Source organism: Sphaeramia orbicularis, chromosome 20 (genome assembly GCF_902148855.1).
Source record: "Sphaeramia orbicularis chromosome 20, fSphaOr1.1, whole genome shotgun sequence".
NCBI classification, from domain to species: domain Eukaryota; kingdom Metazoa; phylum Chordata; class Actinopteri; order Kurtiformes; family Apogonidae; genus Sphaeramia; species Sphaeramia orbicularis.
Window position 1 is genome coordinate 9,816,603 of NC_043976.1, and position 18,901 is coordinate 9,835,503.

Here is an 18,901-nt window from a genome sequence, read left to right on the forward strand (position 1 = left end):
CAAGCCCTCCCTATAGTTTTCACACAAGTGCGTCAAAAATTAACCGTGTGGTGTCCAGCTGAGTGGACATTTTTGCAACTTCATGAAAAATAGGTTCATAAGAATTTATTATTATTATTATTATTATTATTATTAATTTTTTTTTTTTTTTTTTTTTTTTTTTTAGATATTTTTAATTTTTAAAAAAAAATATTTTTTATTTTATTTATTTATTTTTATTTATTTTTCAGAAGACAATTTTCCAATCGCATTGTCTTTTTCGTGCCTAAACAGGAATAAAAACATTCAGGAAAAAAAAAATTTGATGAAGGTTCTCATAATTCGTGCATGAAAGGGTTAAAACTACAATTTGAGCTATTATGGTTGCTGCTAAATTAATTTTAAAAACAGATATGGAATGATTAGTATTGCTGTACAGTGTTTTCTGACTCTGTTACTCTCTTTGCCAGGTCCTCAAACACATCACTGAATCGGTAGTTGATTATGTTGCCTAAAATATCACATTTGCATTTGTCGCGATCTACTAATCGGTAATCGATTTTATTTTAGTTTCACAAAAGATGGCGGACAGAGCGCCTGGTGGCTCTCAAAAAGCTAGCGCTAAGGTAAATTGACCGTATATAACTGCATTGGTTGTGTTTGTTATTTTGTAAAGGAAGTAATGTTAATACTGTTGGACATGAAGAAGTTTGAGTACTGAGGTGTTTACAGTTCACTTGAGAGAAGATTTACGACAGTTCGCCATGGTGTTAGTTAGCTAGCTACCAACGCACTAAAGCTAACCTTTGGCTCCCCGGCCACACTAGCTAATGTAAGCTAACGATTTAGCCGTTACACTCAGGTCTAGTATAAACAGCAGAACAAGGAATGGATATTTTCTCATGTAACTGACTGATACTGGGATAGTTTGATACATGAAGCACTTTTGGTAGAAACGAGTAAGATTTACAAATGGTAGACCTTGTATTTGGGAACCAGGGCCTAACCGCATCTCGGCGTTAGCAGCTATGTAACGTTAATGTATTCAGTCGGTGGCGCTGCTCCATACTGTACCGCTTATTGGGCCTTGGATTAATTTCACTTAATCGTAGCTATAATATAATATAAATCTATTATTAAATAGGGAATATGTTGGAAATTTATACTGCTATGGATTCATTAAAGGCTGGCGCAGTTTGTCTGTAGACACAACCTAGTTTGTGCAGCGTAAGATATGTGTTATCCCTCTTCCGTTCTCACGTCGATAACTGTCACACTTAAGTTTACTGTAAATAATAACAGTTTAATTCTTTGACCTTTACAAAACATGACGAATTAACCCATTCAGTTTTCAAGCTATACTGTGTTGCTGTTAAAACATTGGTTCGTGGTCAGTCACATTTTGTTTACATTTGCAGGCGCTGCTTGAGAGCAAACTGAAATCCTTCAGTATCGGTAAAATGGCAGTGGCAAAAAGGACACTAAGCAAGAAGGAACAGGATGAAATCAAGAAAAAAGTGAGTGGTCTTAACTGCTGTTGGTACTACTTTTATTATGTCACATTTGGTTAACAATACCACATTTTGTTTAAGTAACTTCAGCTATGTTAACACTGTGGATGTTGATTTGTGTTTATAGGAGGATGAGCGGGCAGCAGCAGAGATTTATGAGGAGTTTCTTGCTGCTTTTGAAGGAGGAGGAGAGGGAAAAGTTAAAGCATTTGTCCGTGGTGGTATTGCAAATGCAACCAAAGGTATTTTAACATTATATTGTCGAATAATTGCATGATATACAAGGCTTGATTAAGGGAGTTCACAGAGACTATTGCAAAGAACAATCTAACTTTTCATTCTCTTCTCTCAGAGGAAGCAGCTGCTGATGAGAAAAGAGGAAAGTTGTACAAACCTAAGTCACGTTTTGAGTCTCAAACAAAAAGCTTCTTGCCTTTGGAAACACCACCTCAATTTCTAGCGCTAGATAAAAGACATGTAAGTATTTTTCTATTCGCGCTTAACTCTTGTAAATTATCCCCTTTTTACTGTTGTTGGTAACATTTTCATATTTTATAATTTCAGTCTTTGAAGAAAGGCAGTGAAAAGGAAAAGAAGAAGAGCAACTTGGAGCTCTTCAAAGAAGAACTTAAACAGTAAGTTTAAGCACATCTCTCTTATCTATGTTGTCATTGCCTAATAAGTTGTATTGAAACACTGGGTCTGTTCATTCAAATACTAGATATTAACTGGACATTTCTTTGTATTTTGCAGAATTCAGGAAGAAAGGGATGAAAGACACAAGATGAAAGGCCGTGTTAGTCGATTTGAGCCTCTTTCTGGCATGGATGGAAGACGCTCATGTAAGTGTTTTTGTGCTGCACTGCGTTCCACTTACCAACTTAGCCTGAAGTGGCCCTGTCCTGAAGCCTTACTCTACCTCCCCTACGCATCCCCTTTTTCCACTTTTACCCTGAAACAAAATTTATACTGCTTTTCTGCTTCTTTTAGCGGATGGTTCTTCAAGAAGAAACCGTCCGTCCAGTGGTAATTGTGACTTAATATAGTGGCTGTGAATATCTTAATCTTGCCAAGAAAATATGTTGTCGTATCAGTCAGCAGTAGGAAATTATTCTGTCTTCTCTGTCTCTGCAGTTCTGGATGACTGTGCACCAGGTTCCCATGATGTTGGAGACCCATCTACTACTAACTTGTATCTTGGAAACATCAATCCACAGGTGAAAAAATAATATAAATTGGAGAAACTGATGTAAACACTCTGATTAGCTTAGCTCTGCTGTGTATTTGATATAAATATGTTGCTCATGACTTGAATGGCTTTGGCTCAGTGGATGTTCGATCATTTAATATCGGCATGTTGTCCTGCCTTTGCCTTTTTTGCAGATGAATGAAGAGATGCTGTGTCAAGAGTTTGGCCGCTATGGCCCCCTGGCCAGTGTAAAGATTATGTGGCCAAGAACAGACGAGGAGAGGGCTCGGGAGAGGAACTGTGGCTTTGTGGCTTTCATGAACAGGAGGGATGCTGAGCGTGCACTCAAAAATCTAAACGGTATATACTTTATAAACTTTTTCTTGCATCAAAGAGTACGATAGAGCTATTTTATATTTTTATATTAAATCTCTTTATTACTTTTTCAGGAAAGATGATTATGAACTTTGAGATGAAATTGGGATGGGGCAAAGGTGTTCCCATTCCACCCCACCCCATCTACATCCCTCCTTCCATGATGGAGCACACACTCCCACCGCCTCCCTCTGGCCTTCCTTTCAATGCCCAGCCCCGGGAGAGGCTAAAGAACCCTAATGCTCCCCTACTTCCTCCGCCTAAAAACAAGGAGGAGTTTGAGAAGGTAACTCAGCATATCAGCTTTAGGATTTTCTCATGGGTTATGGCAGTGTTGTAATAATTGCGCTGGTATGATGTTAGACTTGATAATGCCACCAAAGGGTGTAATTCAAGTGTCTTTAATTGATAGTTTTTGATTCATTAACTTGAGTAGTTTTACACTGTATATCATGGTGTAGGTAAAATGAAAATTGAGTGTTTCAGAAAGGCGTTTATGTTAATGAATACAGTGTCAGGGGAATTTGGCCTTTTGTAAAACTGACAGCAGTAAAGGAAAGTTGTTGTCTCTGTGCACTTTTAAATGCATTTTTTATATTTTTCACTTGTTGCTATTTAACAATACTCACATTCTATGTTTATTATCTGATGTGACTTCATATACAGACTCTGTCGCAAGCCATAGTCAAAGTGGTTATCCCAACAGAAAGGTACATGTTTTTCTTTTTTTAAATTGGTGTACAAACTTAGAAAAAAAAACATCCCATAATGAAGCAAAAAGTTTGATCAGTTGATCACTGCATGCTACAGGGGGCTGGTCAGTGTGGGTGAGCAATGGTAGTGAAGCCGATTTGTACAATGTCTTCACATTAATACATAGAAAAATACTGATAGACAGGTTTGCTCTGTAACTCACTCTTTCACGTTCCACCATCATTCATGTTTCTTTTAAACAGCATAGCAAAATATCATGTTAGTGCTTTTTAATGTGGTGTTTAGAGCCAACGGTCATGACTTTAGTCCATCGCAGTCCCACTCCATGCATCAACATTCAGTTTTGTTACTCAACTTTAGTGACATGGTACTCTGCCACAAACATAATCTGCTGAATTCTAGGTCTGTATTTGTGAGAGCCTGCTTTCTGACCATTGCTCATTCAGACCGTCTTCCCCCTTGGCCTCTGTCACACCATTGGGAGCTCAGTAAATCTGGCCCCTGCCAACAAATCCAAAGTTGCCAGTATTAGTCTATATATGACCTTTGACATTGGCCTTGGTGAGCAGCACAAGTTGAACTGTCTGCAGCAGCGAGGGACCTGAAAAGCATCATGGGATGGATTGGGAAAGTATACTGAATTTTACCCCGCCATTGGTACGATCAGCTCCAATACAAGTAAATGTGATCTGTGTTGTTAAATGAAAGACATCTTTTTGTCTTGTTGGCCACTCTAGGCTAATTGTATGCAGCCTGCACCATGTATCTCCCCAAAAATGTCACAAAACTCTCCAGTGACCCTATTTGCACTGTATGCAGTCATGATTTATTCTACCAGTAGATGACCTGTTTAGCCTATTTTAGGCCAACAATCCTATACTGCTTTGGTTCTTCTTCACTTTGTTAGTTGGGAGATGAGAGTGGGACTGTAAAGGCATCATGTTGGCAGTTTTTCAGTCAATACAGTGTCTTGTTCCTACTTTCACCAATGTCTACAGCTTCACTTCGTCCCTATTTTGTGAAATTTAAATCCAGGGAGATTATTAAGGGTTAATGCAGTGCAATGTAATTAAGTGCACACAACAATGGTCACACGAATGTATTATTTAATTTTCCACAATTACTGGAATTGTTAGTTCTATTAAATACCATTTCATGAAAGTGTTTTTTTTTATGAAGCTTGATTTGTAGCAGCATTCATAGATTGTTAGACCCAGAGGCATAGTCACAATTATGCATAATTTATGCTTGGTCACATGACACTCCTCACAGGTGTCTGGCTACTAAAGTCCCACATACACCTTAACTACTGTGAAGTGAGAGATTGAAACAATGAAGCACTTAACTTAATACTGAGAGGATATGTTCCTGTTGATACAGATAAATTAAAGTTTCATGTCAGCTGTTATGAGTGTTGGACAATCAAGCATAAATTAATCTTTTAAGAGAGAGGCTTTTCATAGAGATGAAGAGTCCGGCCAGTCTGAATCCGTTTGCTTTAACTGTGTTTTTCTTGTAGGAATTTGCTTTCTCTCATCCACCGAATGATCGAGTTTGTGGTGCGTGAAGGCCCAATGTTTGAAGCCATGATCATGAACAGAGAAATCAACAATCCCATGTACAGGTGAGTGGGAGCACACATGAAAACTGTGGCACCGTTGACGGCCTGGGATGATGCTTGAGGTGTTTGATTTTGTCTTTTCCAGATTTCTATTTGAGAACCAGAGCCCGGCACATGTGTACTACCGGTGGAAGCTTTACTCCATACTACAGGTGCTTACAAATTTTGTTTAGTCCAACAATGAAGGTGTTCTCTGACCAGTAGCATTCATGTTATTGTTTTTTTTTTTTATTGTTTTTACTTGGATAGGGCGAAGCACCAGCCAAATGGCGAACCGAAGACTTTAGGATGTTTAAGAATGGCTCTCTGTGGCGTCCGCCTCCTCTTAATCCTTACCTCCATGGTCCATATGATGATGGTGAAGAAGAGGAGGAAGAGGAGGAGGCTAACAAGAAAGGCTGCTTGAAAGAAGAGTAAGACTGTTGCTCCTGCTGATACAATTTGTACTAAACATGTTCTCCTAAAATATGCAGTCTCTCGCATTGCGTTGAAATTCTTCTGAACTTCTCTTCATCTCTGCAGAGAGCGGGACAAATTAGAAGAGATGCTACGTGGGTTGACTCCCAGGAGGGGGGACATAGCAGAAGCGATGCTGTTTTGTCTCAGTCATGCTGAAGCTGCTGAAGAGATTGTCGAATGTATCACAGAGTCCCTTTCAATCCTAAAGACCCCTCTTCCCAAGAAGGCAAGGCACCGGCCCCCTGCTGCTAGGAACAGTATCGATTGTCTCATGAAGGAGTAAATGCATTTTCAGCATTGACTTGAAGTCAGTTTTAACAATCTAACTTGCCTTTCTTTCTGACATTTCAGATTGCCCGGTTATATCTAGTATCTGATGTACTGTACAACTCTTCTGCCAAAGTAGCCAATGCGTCTTACTACAGGAAATAGTACGTTGTCTGATTTGACATGTTGGACAATGTTTCACAATACTGTTTAATATCTAGACTTCTGCAGTCACTACTTTATGGTTTTAAATCATACTTTTTTTTTTTTTTTAACTTGTCCCTAGTTTTGAGACAAAACTCTGCCAGATTTTCTCAGACCTCAATGCAACATACAAAACCATCCAGGGCCACCTTCAGTCTGAGAACTTCAAGGTACTGAGTGTCCATCTGTTGTTTTCTTCTCATGAAACTAAACAAACTTAGTATGTCAGATACTTGGTTATGTCTCCCACATCCCTGAGCTCTAAGCTGTCGTTTTCTTCATACTTGCAGCAACGGGTCATGTCATGTTTCCGTGCGTGGGAGGACTGGGCTGTGTACCCAGACCCCTTCCTCATCAAGCTGCAGAACATCTTCCTGGGTCTGGTGAATCTGTCAGCTGAGAAGGAGTCAGTTGCCCTCATGGTGGAGGTAAAATGTACAACAACTGTTATGTCTTATAACATAACTTTGTTTTCCTAGCTTGAATTTATTTGTGTTGTCTGTGGCCCAGGCTGAACCGACAGAGGACATTGATGGAGCTCCAATAGGGGAGTATGTAGACGGTACTCTGCTAGAGGATGTGGACGGGGTCCCGATAGATGCTGGAACAATTGATGGGGCCCCGATTGATGGTGCTCCTCTGGATGACCTAGACGGTGTCCCTATCAAACCCATGGAGGAGGACATTGATGGAATACCCTGTGAGTAATGAAAAAGGTTCATGGGTGGATGTAATGGTCGTCTGCACAAAAACTCACTTTAAAGGTCTTTTATTCTTGTGTGTTTTTGTTTGTAGTGGATCAATCCAAAGAAACGGCCTTCAAGGTCGCTCCGTCAAAATGGGAAGCAGTGGACGAGTCAGAGTTACAAGCTCAAGGTAAGACATCTGGACGGTAAAGTGAATGAAAATGTATGGGATGAGCCTGGTAAATAAACATTTTCTGTCATCTTTTTTCCTCTCCTCTTCCTCAGCTGTGACGACTTCAAAATGGGAGATTTTTGAACAGCCTGAAGAAACAAAAAAGTACGATTTTCCAAGTATTTTTTTCCGAGCTCTGTGTGTTTGAATTGTGTTCTCTCTCGAGTGCTCAATTAACCTTTTTTTCCTAAACTGCATAAAATAAAAAGGGATGAGGATGACAGTGATGACGACGAAAGAAGCCCTCGTTCAGAGGACACTCAGAGCTACTCCAACCCCATCCGAGATGACATTGATTTTAAGACCAAGATGTCTGAAATGAATGAGGAAAAACGCACTAAACTGAGAGAAATCGAGGTACTTTATAGCACTCATATGCCATCTGCACTTTACACAAACATTATTAAATTCATTGACTTAATCATGTCTGTTGTGTTCACACAGGTTAAAGTCATGAAGTTCCAGGATGAACTGGAATCAGGGAAAAGGCCCAAGAAGCCTGGTCAGAGTATTCAGGAGCAGGTGGAACACTACAGGGACAAACTATTACAAAAGGTATTAGACAGGTTGGCAATGAGGATGATCAAATATGAAATTTGACACAATTAAATGAAATGACTTTTATTATCCTTTTGTATTTGAAGGAAAAAGAAAAGGAAAAACTTGAACGGGAAAAAGAGCGGGAGAAGAAAGAAAAGGAGAAAGCAGAGGCACGACTTAAAGAACTAAAGAAAGAGAAAGACAAAGAGGACACACCGACAAGGAAAGACAGGTGAGATAAGCAGTGAGACAGGCAGCAGGCAGGTCTGTTTATTAAACATGTCCCGTCTCTCAGTTATTTGTCCTCTGTTATTGACAGGAAGCGGCATCACAGCGGGTCACCGAGCCCAACGCGAAGCAGCAGCAGACGAGGCCGGTCGTCCTCACCTCGATCGGAGCGATCTGAACGCTCAGAGCGCTCTGATCGATCATACTCTAAAGACACATCCTCCCGCTCTTCCCATAAAGACTCTCCACGATCCAGCAACAAAAAGTCCTCCAAGAGGTAAGAACGTGTCCACCTGTTTAATGACTCCTACCTGATGAATCCATAGGGCTGGTGATCCGGACAAAACAACAAACAAAATTTCTCACTTATTGTTATATGTAGTTAGTGTTGCTGTTATAATTTGGTTTTAAATATTTAACACTATTATAAAAGTTGCATTAATGACAAAAGATAATTGAATGTGTTTTGGGCACATCAGGGATCTATAATGGCCAGCAGCGCATTGACTTACTGTAGTCTTAGTTGTCATGGTAAAACATGTTCCACAAGCTCCTGAAGGTTTAAGTTGGACAAAGTGTTAGTGATTTCTTTCAAGTCTAAAATTGCTAAGGTGTAATTCACTTGCCAGCCTAGTAACATCGAAGCTAGAACCAATCCCACTGGGCAAAAACTGTAAAATATCCGAAATAAACTGGTACTGCAGCCATTTCAAGGTAATACTAGTGGAGTAGGAAAGACTGGAAGGATGTATGATTTCTCTGAAAAGTATAATGACAAATTAATAACTAGAAAAGCACTCGGAGAGTGCAGACCTCCGCCAAGGCAGATCAGTCCCCCCATCACCACCAAAATTTAATAATTTGTTCCTTGTGCCAGTATCAACATTTCCTGAAATTTTCGTCCAAATCCGTCCATAACTTTTTGAGTTATCTTGCACACGGACAGACAGACAGACAAACCAATGCCGGCAAAAACATAACCTCCTTGGCGGAGGTAATAAACATCCACCTGTACAGTCTCAAGTGTAGGCAGGGTTCAGTCTGGATGAACATGCACCTTGTGCAGGGTTCCTGTGGTGTCTTAAAGTCCTAAAAGTCTTGAATTTACAAATCTGCATTTAATACATTAAAGACTTTTAAAAGGTATTAAATTTGATATGGTAGGTCTGAAGTTCTATTTCTATAAACTTGGCTGTGTTGTGTTTAAATGTGTCTGTTAAATATCCAAACTGCAAAGAAAGTAATGTTAGTTGACTCAGCTCCACTTGTCCCATCCCCACAATTTATAATTGAAATTAGGAACCAGTTATCGCTAACTTTGCAGCCCCCGGTGAGAAATGGTTCGGAACAGTGGGAATCAAGACATTGGAGTAAATAAATACATTTTCCTAAATTCTAGGAGTCACAAATTTTGGCCAGTATGGCTGTGAAATGGGCATTAAATTCTGTCCTCTAAGTAGTCTTAAAGGTCTGTACGAACCCTGTTGTGCTTTTGTTTTCATCAGACCTACTTCACTGAATGCTCCTGTAGAAGTAATATCATTACATTAAGAAAGAAAAGTGTCTGAAGTGCACATTTATTCTGAATCTGGTTCAGAGAATTTACACACCCATATGTGGGATTCACATAGGGACCCCCACCTGTGGTTCCTGCTCTATGGATCCTTGTTTTTACTTGGCTACAGTATTTGGGAACTGAAACAAAAACATAATTGAAATCATGTGTGTCTTCCTAGGTCTCCATCATCACCTCGCACACCCAAACGATCAAGGAGGTCACGCTCTAGGACGCCCAAGAAATCAGCTAAGAAATCCCGCTCCAAATCAAGGTCCCCTCACCGGTCTCACAAAAAATCAAAGAAGAGCAAACACTGACACAACATTTCTTTCAACCTTCAAACCAGCCTATTCTCCCCCAACTGATTCTTACCCATCTCTGCGCTGTTGTGTAAAAAAAAGTGACTGATGTAGCAGCTGAAGATCGCTGCTCAGATGTTGATGTATAGATGGAGGTGAGTGCAGGGTGTTGCATGGGTTGCCATCTGGTGTATCAAATGGATGGGGCCATTGCTGTTTTATATTGTAAAAAAAAAAAAGTAATGTGCTTGTGTGTCCTGACTCCCCATCACCTCCCAATGGAAATCATCCATGTGGTAGACCACACCCATACAGAGTGTGATGACAATAGTCTTATATTCATGCTGTCATTTTTCGTTTTTGTAGATCACATTAAAAAAGAATTCCTAATAAATAAGTTTCTTTTTTTTAATTTATGAAATGATTTTTTTTTTTTACAAATAGCTTCAATTTGATTACATTTGTTATTATTTACATTAGCTGTGGTTTGGTAGTGTTTTTGATTAAGTTACAAAAGCAGTTAAGGCAAAAAAAATTACTGATATTTGTTAAAATGCAACAAATCATTGTAATATTTTTTTTGCACTTCGGTAAAAGCTCATGATGTCCAGAACTTCATAGCTTGGCCTGTGCCTTCCTTAGTTGGTCCCTCAGTTCTAGAACAGCGATAGAGGAGAGGTGCACTTCATCCGGCCCGTCAGCAATGCGCAGAGTCCGTGCATATGAATACCTGAGGGGACAACCGTCAGTACGCCATCACTAAGGAGATGGAATTCTGAGATAGTAACTTGTGCGTCAGATACTCACATCTGTGCGAGTGGAAAGTCTCCAGACACGCCTGCACCTCCGTATACCTGGATTGCACAATCTGTTACCTTACAGACCATCCTGGCTGCTGCCACCTTAATCATAGCAATCTAGGAAGCAAAGCAGACAGGCATTAAAAAGAACAGAACAACCTGTTCCCCAAATCTGTATGAGACTAAAGGTGAACAGCATTTATGCGTGTATGTACACACTGGGAAAAGACAAGTGAATATGACGTCAAAACAACTAAAGGACCACCTCGAAACTGCAAAAAAATGTTTGGATCATTAATATAGAGTACCGCTGAGGTTAGGGCTCAACAATAAGATGCTATTAGACATGTGACAAAAATATGGTCCTGTGTGTAGCTTTCCTACAGAATGGACAAATACTGGGACACATCACACCCACAGCTTGTAGAAAAATGTTCATGTAAAAAAAATGTAAACAACCATCAGACTAAATGTCGTATCATTTCTTTTAAAGGCCAATTCTGTTTCTAAGTGAGATGAAGACACTAGGTATGTTCTTAGGGTTTAAAATCGTCACCTTTTTAAAATAATAGCCCATGTCATTTTTTTCCCACATTTTTCAGGAAACAAAACTTAAATCAAACTCTCAATTTCTGGTTAAGGAAAAGTCATTTTGCTGAAAAAATGCTGATGAATTGACATTTAAAGTCAGAAAGTCAAATACTTCAGAAATCAGAGGGTAAAACATTTTAAAAAATCAACTGAGGAAAAATTAAATCAAACTGAAGCATTTTGTAGGCATAGGTGACAGTGTGAACACAATTAACCCTAAAAAGGAAATAATTCATTGACATTTATTAGAAAACAGAATTATGACTTATGTTGTCATTTTCTAGCCCAGTTCACATTAGCAGTGAAACATCTGAGTTCAGTTTGTCCCAGTACCTTTGTCCCTATAGTGTATAAAAAGATTAAATGTGATTTTATGTTATATTAAAGTATCATGTACGCTATGTATTATCTACAATGGACTCATGAGGTGTTATGTGACCGTTTGAGGAAAGACTGGACAGTTGTACCTGTTTCCGTGCCGCCCGGCTGCCCTGTGTATCCAGACAATGAGCAGCATGAAGAGTCAGCAGGCGGGTCTGCTCTATCAGGAGGCGACACTCTGCTATCCAATGAGCAACCACTTCCTACAAGAACACAGAGGGGACGGGAGAATGTTTAAAGCACCAATCAATTCCATCATTTTCACCTCATTAACTCATCGATGCTTGAGTGGTACGCCAAAATCAATATTCATGACTCTGTGACACTACCATGAGATACTGAAAACTCCCTACAAAAGCTGACAAAACTAGAAACTACACTCAAAAATATAAACGCACCACTTTTGTTTTTGCTCCCATTTGTCATGAGCTGAACTCAAAGGTCTAAAACTTTTTCTGTGTACACACAAGGTTTATTTCTCTCAAATATTGTTCACAAATCTGTTTAAATTTGTGTTAGTGAACACTTCTTCTTTGCTGAGATAATCCATCCACCTCACAGGTGTGGCAGATCAAGATGCTGATTAGACAGCAGGATTTTTGCACAGGTGTGCCTTAGGCTGGCCACAATAAAAGGCCACTCCAAAATGTGCAGTTTTATCACACAGCACAATACCACAGATGTCACAAGTTTTGAGGGAATATGCAATTGGCATGCTGACTTCAGGAATCTCCACCAGAGCTTTTGCCTGTGAATTGAATGTTTATTTCTCTGTCATAAGCCATCTCCAAAGCTGTTTCAGAGAATTCATGAAGAAGACTGTGCGAGGAAAATGGTGGTCACACCAAATACTGACTGGTTTTCTGACCCCCCTGGACCACCCAATACAGTAAAACTGCACATTGATCACACTGATCAGCCTTGGCGGAGGTCTGTGCTCTCCGAGTGCTTCTAGTTCCATATGTGTTCATTCATACTTTTGATGCCTTCAGTGAGAATCTACATTGTAAACAGTCATGAAAATAAAGAAAAAACAGGTGAGTCCAAACTTTTGACCGGTAGTGTACATGAACGAAATGTAGTTACCCAGGTCCTGGTGTTAGCATAAGAAGAAGATAAAGAATAAAATCCAAAATAGAATATATAAATACAGGGTGGGGAAGCAAAATTTGTAATATTTTGAGGCAGGGATTGAAAGACAGTGTATGACCAATTAGTTTATTGAAAGTCATGAGAATTTATTTGCCACAAGAAAATGTACATAATAGAAAATGTTTTTATTCTATGTGTCCTCCTTCTTTCTCAATAACTGCCTTCACATGCTTCCTGAAACTTGCGCAAGTGTTCCTCAAATATTGGGGTGACAACTTCTCCCATTCTTCTTTAATAGTATCTTCCAGACTTCCTCGTAATAGTTTTGCTCATAGTCATTCTCTTCTTTCCATTATAAACAGTCTTTATGGACACTCCAACTATTTTTGAAATCTCCTTTGGTGTGACAAGTGCATTCAGCAAATCACACACTCTTTGACGTTTGCTTTCCTGATTACTCATATGGGCAAAAGTTTCTGAAAAGGTATGGATAATAGTGTTAGGTATGATTATGACATCAGTATATGTTTGGTTTCAAAACAATTGACGTAGTGCCTGCTGAGAAAAAACAACTAAATGTTCATTGTAAATTTTGCTTCCCCACCCTGTAGTAATAAGGGTAGAATAAAACTACAATAAAAAAAATGATATGTACCACATTCCCAGTATGCCACAACAGTACAGTTAAAGTGGTGGTGCATATAGCAGCAGCATGAGCAGCAGCAACAGTGAATAAAGTGTCATTTTGCAAAGTGACACTACTGCAGCAGATCATGTATAATACTAGTGGGTCCATCGCCATCAGGTAACTTGTGTTATAGCCTGTTGTCAAGTACACACAAATACTAAGTCGCTGCTCTGTCAGTCAAACATGGTTAGTGACATGTTTCTTCGTTGACGGGCTGTTCCAACACTGGTAGTGACGCAGTGCTGTTGTATTATCTGATTCCCTGGGCTGTGATGGACTGGTCACTGACCCCATAAGCCAGGGGTGTCAAACTCATTTCAGTTCAGGGGCCACATTCAGCTAAATTTGATTTGAAGTGGGCCGGACCAGTAAAATATTAACATAATAATATATAAATAACATCAACTCCAGAATGTTCTGTTTTACAGTGAAAAAAGTCAAATTAAACAATGAAAATGTTTACATCTACAAACTACCCTTTCAAACAATGTGAATAACACGAACAAACTGAAAGAATAAGTGTAATTTTAACAATATTATGCTTCAGTTTATCATTTTCACATGTTCATTATAACTTAGAGATCACTACAAATACGCAAAACATTTAATATCAAGCAGAATATTGTTAAACTTGTACTTACTTTTCTTAAAACATTTCAGGTTGTTTATATTTGTTCAGGTTATTCACATTTTTTTTATGAAATTATACTTTGTTTTAGTGTAAATACATGAAAATATTTGCATTTACAAAGAGAGAAATTTGGATTTGTGAATATTTATAGATTATTATGATAGTATTTTACTGGTTTGACCCACTTGAGATTGAATTGGTCTGACTGTGGAACCTGAACTAAAATGACTGTTAATACCTTAGCGTAATTTTTACATTTCACAACTTCATCCCGCCTTCACCCCTATGTAGCTGGGATAGGCTCCAAGCAACCCCCGTGACCCTTGTGAGGATAAAGCGGGTTCAGAAAATGAATGAATGAATGAATGAACTTTATCCCAAGGGCCGGACTGGACCCTTTGGCGGGCCAGATTTGGCCCCTGGGCCGCATGTTTGACACCTGTGCCATAAGCAGACAGTATGGGCCAGTGCTGGGTCAGGTCTCTAGGACAATGGCAGAATGCAGAGCTTACAGCTGCACAAACAACAAGCACGAACACATACTTTCCACTCAATCTTGCTCACTGACTGCTACTTGTTTACTCGCACTCGTCACCTGGAATCCACAAGGCTATATCACTTGCAGCCGGCAGTGACTGCTTCCCATAGGTTCTGCCCCCGTACATAAGAAAAAGGTCTAGTATAGTGCATTTTTGGGGATTTTTACTGGATTTGTGACTCTCTTGCTTATAAGTAATACACAAAACACAATTAATGTTGTAAGCATGACCAGTACAGGTACACTTTAAGTTGCCTTAGTTATTTTAAAGGAGTAAACATTTCCCTGTGGTCTACATAAACTGTAAATGCTCTGCTTGGGTCTGAATTCTTCATTAATTCAACTCCACAGGTCCATCTTCAACCCTATTTCTGAGTAATGACACCAGAAAGGTCGTTTTGAGCGCTGGCCCTTTAAATGCAAATGAGCCACTTCATGCCCCGCCCCCTCCAGGTTGTTGGCTGTGCTGCTCTGTCCCATTCAACCAACAACTGAACATTTTAGGTAATCGACTCGAAGTTTGGACGTATTTTCAGTATGGACTACAACCACTGCTGCTGACAAACAATTATGTTGTACTTGGAGAAATGTTCGTCGGAAATCTTGACCTTATATGTGCAAATGTCGCAACATAACTAGTTATAGTTACATTAAGTAGGAATTAAAACAGGTTGTAGAAATCCACAAGATTTTTTCCAAAATGAATATAAAGATAGCTTTGCTGCACCTGGAAGGTTCAAATTCACACTTTGATACACAAATAAATGAACCAAAGACTAATAAAAGTGGGTTTAGCAAAATATGACCCCTTTAAATGGTCAAATGGCTGATCAAACTTGTGTATTAATTAAAAAAAAAAAAAAAAAACAGAACACCTACATCACCTATTGAATCTTTATGCCACATTGTGAATTGAACTTAAAGTTAACATGAGTTTACATTACATCTGACACAGACCATCAAAACCAGCTGTACACTGTAACTAAATAACAGCTGCTCCACATGTCATATTTTACTGACATCCATAAACAATCACTGCTCTAAGGTGAGGATGTCATATGTTGTGAAAGAAGGGGTGCGAGATCTTAGAAAAATTTTTCGAGTAAGCTACATTTTGAAAATACTCAATTCAAAAGTCCAAACCCCTTTCTTCAGACATCGCTTCGAAGCCACGCCTCCAGAGTACCGGCACACGCAATGCTTGTTCCCGAGGTTTCACGAGTGCTGCACAGCAACAATTCACTGGCTGAGGCTCCGGCGCCGTCCCCGGCTCCGTACGGCCCCAGCTCAGGTTCCGACTCCAGCTCCGACCCCTGCTGAGGCTCCAGCTCGCGGATCCATGCATTACCTGATTGAGTCTCCTCCAACACCTCCGCAACGAAAGGCGACCATGCTTTTGCAATTCTGGCCCCAACCCTCCGGAATAGTCTTCCCCATCACATCAGATCATCAGATTCTACAGACACCTTCAAGTGACTCATTTCATTAAATCTCTTCTGTTTACGCCCCAGTGAATTCATGTTACTGACTTGACTTCTTCCCTGGAGTCTCTGTGCTTTATCACCTCACAGGTTTTCCCAGGATCATCACCGGCTTTTCCCTGGATCTTCACAGGTTTTCCTAAGATCATCTCTAGACCTGCTGCTGTGGTCCTGCCTCTCTCCACCTTTATCGTCATCACTCACTTTATCCATATAATTACGATCGTGTTTATTTTACTGTTCTATACATGTTCTAGTTCAGTTATTTGTGCATGTGTCTCCCCCTACCTCCCCCCTCTTCCCCAGTCTCTCTCTATCTCTATCGCTCTCTCTTTTCTCCTCCTTTACTTTCTCGCTCTAAACCCAACTGGCCAAGGCAGACGGCCATCCTTCAGGAGTCTGGGTCTGCTCCAGGTTTCTGCTGTTAAAGGGAAGTTTTTCCTCGCCACTGTCACCAGTCATTAGTGTTGGCTCCTGGAGGATTCTGTTGGGTTTCTGTAAATTGGCTTAAAATTTGATTTGATTTGATCTATCTCCCCTTTATGTGAAGCACTTTGTAACATGTTGTTTTAAAAAGTGCTATATAAATAAAGCTTTACTTACTTACTCTAACAGAACAGCCCCAGTTCATACCTATATGACTAACGTTACATTTCCTAGTGATTTATGTTAGTGACAGAACAGCCGGTGAACTTTCCATCCTAATATAACTAATATAGTCAAGCTCTGGCTCTGTCTTCGTTTCTTGAACAAGTGCTCCAAGCCTCTGAGAACGCACGATTCATGCTCGAAGAGGGGTACGCGCAGAGGGGGGCGGGACAAATGACAGTTGAGTTTGACAGACAAATCACCGTTCAATCATTTTGAATGGACTCTCAAAATGATTGGATGGTGTTTTTTCAGTCTTGTCTGTTCCACAGGTGACTAATTTTTTTTTTATTTTTGTGTTAGAGCATTTAATTAATTAGTTGTGAAGGGGATTTAAAGTAATATAGTAAAAAAATGCTCCAGGAAAACATCTCGCGCCCCACCTTTAACCCTTTCATGCACGAATTATGACAACCATAGTCAAGATTTTTTTCTTTCTTCTTGTTTTTATCCCCCCTTAGGCATGAAAAAAAAAGTAATTTAGTTTTTTTTAATGAAGTTACAAAAATGTCCATGTGTTTAATTTTTGAAGTAAAGAAACGTGTTTAAAACCCAATATCAGAAAGTGAGATAAAAACAAATGAAAAGATTTTAATCCTACTAATCTGATGTTTTCTCACATTTTAACATATTCTACTGCTAGTTATTACTCACTTCATGGAGGTAATATGCAAAAAAAAAAAAAAAAACTTTTTGTCTAACAAATAACAATTGATTTACACTAAAACATGTTACTGCAGATCAGGTTTATCAAAAACAGCAAAGTTACAGTAATGGGATGAATTGCAGTTTATGGGATGATGTATTAAAACAACAAAACCCATGAATATACAAGAGAACAGCAGTAGAATAGCTGTCCACTGTAGAGACCACTATGCATGAAAGGGTTAAATAGTCATGAACAGGTCTATGGTGGTGTCTTAGTCTGTCCACTAGGTGTCATCAGAGGGCAGGTGCTCAACTGCCACAGGTTGGAGAATGAAGGAACCTCTGAGTCTGCGTTTACTCACATGTTGGTACAGCTTCTTTCCGAACGTGCCTCTGGAAGCGGCCCGCTGACAGAGCAGCTCCAGGGCCAGCTCTGCCAGGCCAACAGCCCTCATGCAGTGGTGCAGCCTGCCTGGCCCCAGACGCCCTTGAGCAATCTCAAACCCCCGGCCTTCTCCTAGTAAAAGAAAAATACGGTGTGACTCCCAACCGGTAGGGATGTAATGATGTGAAAATTTCATATCACGGCTATTGTGACCAAAATTATCACGGTTATCATTATTATCATGGTATTGTTGAAATGTGCTCGAAATGTTGAAAAACTTCTTGTCTTATACACAACCTGAAATAATTTAACCAAGCTGTATTTTGAAAAAAAAAAGAAATAAAAAAACCCAAATAAAATAATAGGCAAAATGTACTTTCTGTTGGCAGAAACATTCAAATATTAACATGTAAACATCAAACATACAAATGTGCATTAAAGATGGCACCTTATAACCATTGTTTGACCATTTTCCATATCAAGTTTGTGTTGAAAGTGCGGTAATCAAACACGGTTATCATGATAATTAGAATTTAAACGGTAATACTAACTGTCGGGAATTTTATCGCAGTTTATCATTGTACCGGTAATCGTTACATACCTACCAACCAGCGACAGTTACCACTGATTACAGGATTCCATCTCTCACCCTGTGACCTCGTTCTCATAATGAATCACTTTATTGTCCAAATCCAGTCGAAGGATAATGGGCAATAACCCATTTCTATAGCTTTACTGGTGTACTGTGCTTCTTAAGGAGGCCCACATTAAGAAATAAAATAACTAAAAACATGAACACACAACAACACAGTGTCTTACCCAGAATGATGTTGGATGCAGGAACACGTACGTTATTGAAGTGGATTTCGAAGTGGCCACCGTGAATGGCATCTGACGAGAAATTAAAAAAAACTTCAATACAGTCAGGAATGAGTATTTGTAGTTGAAAAATACTGAGGTTAAGGTAGAGTGGTATGGTCCTACCATCCTGTCCAAACACAGTGAGTGGTCTGACCAGAGTTACACCCACTGTGTCCATCGGTACAAGGATCATACTGTGTTGGCCGTGCCTGAAAACATTGAGGTTTTTTTTTTTTATTACTTTTGTAAATATTGTGTATTATGTTGGAAACAATCTGTAACCCTGATCAACATT

General features: G+C 39.4%; 2 protein-coding genes across 3 annotated transcripts in view; one reads left to right on the top strand and one right to left on the bottom strand.

The window, feature by feature from the left end:
• Positions 1-534: 534 nt before the first annotated feature.
• On the top strand, positions 535-10,130 carry u2surp (U2 snRNP-associated SURP domain containing). 2 transcript variants are annotated; one of them, XM_030123814.1, is made up of 26 exons: positions 561-605; positions 1,398-1,496; positions 1,618-1,732; positions 1,843-1,967; positions 2,055-2,125; positions 2,244-2,332; positions 2,481-2,516; positions 2,625-2,707; positions 2,874-3,039; positions 3,129-3,340; positions 3,721-3,764; positions 5,288-5,392; positions 5,475-5,541; positions 5,639-5,802; positions 5,912-6,074; positions 6,200-6,279; positions 6,402-6,489; positions 6,610-6,747; positions 6,830-7,019; positions 7,115-7,195; positions 7,291-7,342; positions 7,447-7,594; positions 7,682-7,792; positions 7,882-8,009; positions 8,097-8,282; positions 9,742-10,130. In XM_030123814.1, exons 1-26 carry the CDS (start codon positions 561-563, stop codon positions 9,878-9,880), a joined length of 2,925 nt encoding a protein of 974 aa, XP_029979674.1. In that variant the 3' UTR covers positions 9,881-10,130. The 2 variants fall into 2 exon arrangements, with proteins under 2 accessions (XP_029979675.1, XP_029979674.1); XM_030123815.1 differs by lacking the exon at positions 2,481-2,516 and having other exon boundaries at positions 535-605.
• acad11 (acyl-CoA dehydrogenase family, member 11) overlaps positions 10,011-18,901 on the bottom strand; it is a 28,151-nt gene continuing 19,260 nt past the window's right edge. Inside the window, exons 15-20 of the mRNA XM_030123816.1 lie at positions 18,730-18,815; positions 18,565-18,636; positions 17,723-17,877; positions 11,721-11,837; positions 10,670-10,779; positions 10,011-10,592 (exon numbers count right to left, since the gene is read on the bottom strand). Coding sequence (XP_029979676.1) covers positions 10,478-10,592; positions 10,670-10,779; positions 11,721-11,837; positions 17,723-17,877; positions 18,565-18,636; positions 18,730-18,815 — 655 coding nt within the window. The 3' untranslated portion in view covers positions 10,011-10,477. The remainder of the gene's footprint in view (positions 10,593-10,669; positions 10,780-11,720; positions 11,838-17,722; positions 17,878-18,564; positions 18,637-18,729; positions 18,816-18,901) is intronic.